General features: G+C 33.5%; 1 protein-coding gene across 1 annotated transcript; it reads right to left on the minus strand.

The window, feature by feature from the left end:
• On the minus strand, nt 1-6,107 carry LOC133172958 (uncharacterized protein C7orf57 homolog). The gene is made up of 7 exons (XM_061307820.1): nt 6,039-6,107; nt 5,548-5,727; nt 5,236-5,359; nt 2,570-2,893; nt 2,175-2,402; nt 1,782-1,898; nt 1-1,297 (listed from the first exon to the last, which is right to left on the minus strand). Exons 1-7 carry the CDS (start codon nt 6,067-6,069, stop codon nt 1,231-1,233), a joined length of 1,071 nt encoding a protein of 356 aa, XP_061163804.1. The 5' UTR covers nt 6,070-6,107; the 3' UTR covers nt 1-1,230.
• Between the last annotated feature and the right edge of the window lie 356 nt (nt 6,108-6,463).

Raw genomic sequence — 6,463 nt, forward strand, 5'->3', positions numbered from 1 at the left:
TGTAGTTTTAACCATTTATTTTGGTTAATTCAGCTCAAATTTCATCTCATGAATATTAGATTGCATTAAAAATGTTAAAACATATCTATATATATTTATATAAGCTATATACAAATAATCAAATAGTTATCTAAAGCAAATTAAAACAATATTACACAGTTATGTGTACAAATTAAAAAAATAAGGTCAGTTCCCTGAAACTGTTTTTGTTGTGTTGTTTCTCTTTTGATATTTGTTTTGAAGCTTTAAAACTCCATTTCTTACAGAGATTCTAGTTCTAGATGTAAACTATAAATGAATTATATACACTAGAATATACTGCAGTAACTGAACCAAATCTCATCCCAGTCCTTAGAATAAATACAGGAAAGGAATTGTCATCTTCAGGGTAATCTTTTTTTAAAATTCTAAACTGTACATTAGATTGTTAAATATAATTTTTGGGACTTTCTGAATTTTCTTGCATGAACTTAAAACCCTTTGTTTAACTCCTCAACCTGTAGAAAAATGCTTTTTAACATCTTCATAAAAAATAAACAAAATATTTACCCTCTTTGTTTTCATTATCATAAACCAACAGTACCCTCCCCATCCCCAGATTCTAATATCTGTGGGAAGAACTTTACAAAAAAAAAAACAACAAAAGCAACCATTAATCTTCCTACATTCTGTTTAGTTTTTGAAGTCCTTAAAATTTTTCATGCCTAACATAATTTAATACTTTGGTTTTAAAATACTTTTTTTGTTAAATACACTTGTTAATACTGTTGTATAAAGTCATGATCCAGATAAACCCTATAGGCAATTATTATGCAGCAGCATCATAAAAATTAGTTTGGAGATGCATTGTAAAACAGTACTCAGTGGGTAGATGCAAACAGCACAAATCCTCAGTCAATAATACAGTTAAACACAGTCACAGCGACCACGCTGATAACGAATACATGCTCATAGTGAAGAGATTTTCATTCCCTGTAGACTTAAAAAGCAATGTGAATTTACTGTATATACAATGAATTATGTTTATAACAAATAAAAATTGTTCACCCTTGCACTTTGCTATAAGCATGTTTTAATGTATGTACAGTCATCCAATGAAAAATTACTTACATTCTGTGCCAGCAGTGAGAGCTGACAATCAACTTAACCCTGTTTTCTTAATTATAAAAGTAATTAATCAGTATCACAGACAAAAAAAAAAAAAGATTCCAGAGATGAACATGAAGCACATTAATTTGTGGCAGCAACCATGGCCTTCGGCATAGTTTGGTCAACTCTAGAAGAAACATTCTTGAACCTGTTAAAAGAAAAGTTATCCTGAATCATTTTGGATTTTAACTACTGTAGATTCCTAAATATACGCGAGGAATAAATTATCGCGTAATTACGCGAGAAGCACCACTCGCAAAATAAAATTACTCGCTTTTATTTTTATGGTGCTTTAATGTATGTAAAATCTCTAGATAAATCACCCATTCGCGAATTATTTTTCTTGCAATTTGACGCCCTTTAGCCATTTCGCGATATTAAGTACTCGCGTAAAATAAGGAATCTACAGTATAGCTGTTTACAGGTTACAATAACAGAAGTAGCTCTTTGAAATTATGGTAAATCAATTCAAAATAAATAGACTATAGTAAAGAAGTATGGGAAATAGCAATTTGCTATAAATCACTCAAACTGAATAAAAGAAGCTCTTGCTATCTGTCCTGCATTCAATAATTGCCAAGGTAAAATGTTGAATGCGGTGACTTGCCACATATGAAAGTATTTTGGCTTACTTGGACATTTTGAAGAGCTCCTTCTCGGGAACTTTAGCTCCTTTCTTTGAAGTTGTTGTGGAAGAAGCAGCTGATCGACTAGAGTGATGATCAGAGTCTACAGCATGTCCTCGTCTTCTGCAACAAAAAATTGCAGTCTGCATCATTTCCACACAGAAAATTCTAACATACTGTTGAACTTCAGTATCTCAAACATTGAGATCTTGAATACCATGAATATGTTGAAATAAGTTGAAAATTTCTCTAAATATTTTAACCTCAATATCTCAAACCCTTGGATATTTTGAAGTTTTTTCTTGGTCCCAATTAGTTCGAGATAATGAGACTAACTGTACTAATAAACTTTAAAAAACAAACTTTTTCAACCAAATTATCTATATATCTGAGACTTACTGTGGCTGGTACACAGGTTGCCTGGCTTTGCCTATGGTTGTGTTATACTCAGATACAAGGGGCTCTTTATTCGAAGGTCCCTGTGATGCTATCATCTGTCTGTGTTTTTCTCTTAGTTTGTCTTGCTTATATTCCCATTTACGAACTTCATCCTGCCATTCTCTGTCATAAGCATAGGACAAAAGCTTGGTCATTTTGGGCCTCTCTGTCTTATCTGAAGCTTCAGGTCTGTACAAAAAAAAAACCCTCATATAAGTCTTTCCAGTAAACATTTGTAGACTAGAGCCATAAGTAAGAAGGAAAGTTAAGTGTGGTGAGAACACAAAGTTCATAGAATTTTATACTTGTAACAAAAATTGACTACACTCACTGAAAGTTAAAGAGTCTATACATACAAAGGTAAGTATTTAAGTCTGTCTCGGCCATCTTCCCTTGTGGCCATTTTGGCAGTTGCGACTTGCTGAGAGGTTTTCATGCCTGCCGGAGGAGGGGGAGCTTTCTTTGTTCTGAAAGGTTTACTGCTTCGTACTCCATAACCAGGTTTGATCACCTCTGGTAACTTGACAGTTTTATCTGTTACCCCCTTCCCTTCTCGCTCAAAAGCAGATACATTATCAAAACCATAGGGTGCCCTTCTTGGTCGTTCATAAGGATCTGTCTGTGCATCTGGATTGAACACTTCGTGGTACATGTATTCAGGTACAGTAAACTGGTATGGTCTAAATTAATAGAAAATTCAATACAGTCATCACAAGTCTGTTATGACATAAGCATAAACAGGAATTGAACACTTCTTTGAGAACATATGAAATTATGATATTAAGTGGGGGTTTACATTATAAGGATTTTGTGGATACCTTCACTGTAAATTTACAAACCTCAGAAACAAGAGGTTCATTGGTAACATCACTCACCTGAGCACTTTGGTTAGAGAAAAGCAGAAATCAGTTCAGTATCGAAAAGTTTAAATATAAAAGTGGCCCCACCCTACCCGGAGGGGCAGGGAAGGGGGTCATGATTGAACAAACTTGAATCTACATTACCTGGGGATGCTTCCATATTTAAAATATGAGAAATCAGGGCTTTGCTGCTCTTGAGAAGAAGATCTTTAAAGACTCTTTCTGTGTATTCCCATATAAAAACTTTGATCGCCATTTGTGGTCCCACTCTATTCCCAGGGGTTATGATTTGAAGAAAATTTGAATCTGCTCTATGTAATGAAGCTTTCACCAAAGTTTCATCTTTTCTGGCCTAGTGGTTCTTGAGAAGAAGATTTTTAAAAGATGTCATTAAATTTTCACTTATTCTTAATTATCTCCCCTTGAAAGAGATGTGGCCCTTCATTTGAACAAACTTAAATCCCATTTACTTAAGGATGCTTTGTGGCAAGTCTGGTGAAATTGGCCTAGTGGTTCTTGAGAAGTCAAAAATGTGAAAAGTTTACAGATGACACACAACAGATGGACACCAGACACTTTTTGATCAGAATAGCTCACTTGAGCCCTTCATGTGAATTAGAAAGGATATCCACAGAATCATATCCAACCTATACTCGAAAATTTAATCCATGGATATTGGTTACCATTAAAATAAAGCCATACTTACATTATATATAAATTTATAATAGTTTACAAAACATTTTTAATATTTTACAATGATTAATCCACTTTCTATCTCAATTTTATTCAAAGGATGATGTGACATACGACCCCCGGTAAATTGACCAAAAATTAAATATCTAAATTTTCTCTAATTTTTGTATGCACTTGATCACTAATATGTATACCCTCATAAAATACTACTTTTACCGAAAATAGAAACATGATTTGGAAGATATATATCTTTATTTTGAGTAGGGGTACCATGTTTACATCCAATTCCCATTGAATTTTGGCCCTGCCCCACTCTTTGAAGCCCTTAAAATATACGAGCGCAAGTAGGTACATTTTTCTCCTTTGGCTGGTCACTGTCTTTTATTGAAATCTACTTATATGTGAAAGGAGAAAAATGTACCTAACTGCACTCACATGTTGTTTTTAAAAAATTGTAAAATCTAGCTGGCCTTTCCCATTATAAACAGATCGACGAAACTATTTTTTCTGACGTAAGAATAAATTCATATGCTAATCGAGGCACTGGCGATACTTTTTAACTGACCAATCAGCTAAATGAGGTGCATAACTAGTGAGTACCACAAAAATACTAAGGACATCTTATGCTTGGAAAAAAGATTGTTTTTTTTTTTAGCTGCATTCCGATAAATATTTTTTATGCATTTGAGTCACAGATTTGACACAAATCTACAATTTCCCAGCTCACATTTACAAATAATTGATTTATAAATATACATAGTTAAAAGTTTTGTAAAGCGTTTGGTGGGCAATTCGCTAGTTCTACACGTATTCCCTAGAATCAGTGAATAGAAGTTTCATGTGCATTTCTTGACCCTAAACGGTAAACACTGTGGTTCCATGTGTATTGTTTTGTATAAATAGCCTTGGCTGACCATTAAAGTTTGAAATGTAGTAGAGATATTGTGTAAATTTACCTAAATCACGTGCCTGTGATAAAATGTAAACATGTAGTAAACCAGCATGTTTTGTCGTTCTGTCATCGGATTGGACAATTGTTCTCGGTAAGCGACTATGTGCGAAATAATAACAATACCTATATAAGGTAAGATTCCTCAAACATGCATATCCCTGTATTGTACTAAGACCCACCTATTCTCTTCATAAAAGACATATTGTCACAACCAGGTCGAATTTTGCTGTCACAGGGTAAAAAAAAAATCATAGAAAATGCAGTAATCCTTATAATTAAAATTTGTCGGAACTATTGAAACTATTCAAAAGGCGTCGTATTTATTCACTCATGTATGAAAACTATCAAAATCGTTGTAGATTAGATATAATTCGTCGTAGAAAAAGGGGCCCCAGATAGCAGTTATGTCACATCATCCTTTACAATGCATCACAATTAAGCCTTGTACCTGTGAATAGATGCATGCATTTCTAGAAGACTTAAGTTTCTTGCTCTCAAAAATAAATATTCCACCTACTCTGTTTTTTCTTTTTCCTCCTCTGCTTCCAGTCTATTGTCTTCTAGATAAAACCACTCATTCCTAGGATATGACACAGGCTCCCTCTCTCTCCCATTTAGATTCTCCTTGAATTGCAATAAATCTAAGAAAAGATAAAAAAGAGTTAGTCTTGCATTTAATTACATTAAAACAAGTAAGAGATACTGAGTATATGATTGCTTGACTTGTTGAAGTTTGCAAATTGTTTTAGGCTGTTTTTCTACAAATGTAAATGTTTAAAGCAAAAATGAGGACTTCATTATATCCGAGTAATCACAGCTATCATCTTACTTTGTCTGCCACCAGATTTTGCTAAGCGGACATATTTGGTGTCTGTGTCTTTGAACATAGATCTCTGGGCCTCCTCCTCAGGGGGGAGATCAGTGTTCAGACCTGGAATCTGAGAGGTATAAGGAACTGGCACTGGTTCTGACTTTGGTTGTCTTTTAGCTGGAGCATGGTAAAACCAGCCTAGAAGGCAAAGAAAAATATATTTCATAAAAAGAACCTTCTTGCAATTTGTCTTTCTTGATACTAACCAATCCACACTTTGCAAAAGTTGTGTCCCTTTGCGGGATCAACCGAAAGGAAGAGGGTAAGAAACAAAATATATTTCCTTTATGCTTCCTAACACTTGGGCATGCTCTGATAAAGCCACTGTTTTTAAAAAAAAATATAAAATTTAATAGAATCCGAATGTTTTTTAAAACCCGTTAAGTATGTTAGAACGACACATTGACAATGTATATCCGGGGTTTTACTTATAAATATTACATACTTACCACACTCCTTTATATTTTTATTCGTCGCCATTGAAATTTTGTGAAAAAAATCCTATGATTTGACTGTTACTGGAGGTATAATATGTATGCTGTTTTAGATCTCGTAACCAGCCTCTATAACCAGGCAGAGCGCATGCGTGAAATAAATTTCCATCGAGATCGGAAAACAGCAGAGAGGAAATTCGGAATATATAATGGAAACTAGTAATGCGGAATGATACTATAGTCAGATGCAGAAATTTTTGCATAATTCGATCAACTTTTATTTAAAAAAGCAGAAGAATAAATGAATCAACTTTACAGTTAGTTTTTATTTATTTATTTATTTAATTATTAATTTATTTATTTATTTAATTTATTTATTTATCATTCTTATAATTAATTAACTAAGTAACTGATTAATTTATTGAAAAATATATATTTGT

The sequence above is a fragment of the Saccostrea echinata genome, unplaced genomic scaffold (assembly GCF_033153115.1).
Source record: "Saccostrea echinata isolate AGI-Se365-2 ecotype Australia unplaced genomic scaffold, CSIRO_AGI_Sech_v1 ptg000056l, whole genome shotgun sequence".
NCBI lineage: Eukaryota > Metazoa > Mollusca > Bivalvia > Ostreida > Ostreidae > Saccostrea > Saccostrea echinata.

Bases quoted from the DNA above. Each gene is read 5' to 3' on its own strand.
- LOC133172958 (XM_061307820.1), bottom strand. From the start codon at position 6,069: ATGGCGACGAATAAAAATATAAAGGAGTGTG. The intron at 2,894-5,235 runs GTAGGTGGAATA...CTATTAATTTAG, and splicing joins GAGGAAAAAGAAAAAACAGA to ACCATACCAGTTTACTGTAC. The intron at 2,403-2,569 runs GTATGTATAGAC...TTTTTTGTACAG, and splicing joins AGACTTAAATACTTACCTTT to ACCTGAAGCTTCAGATAAGA.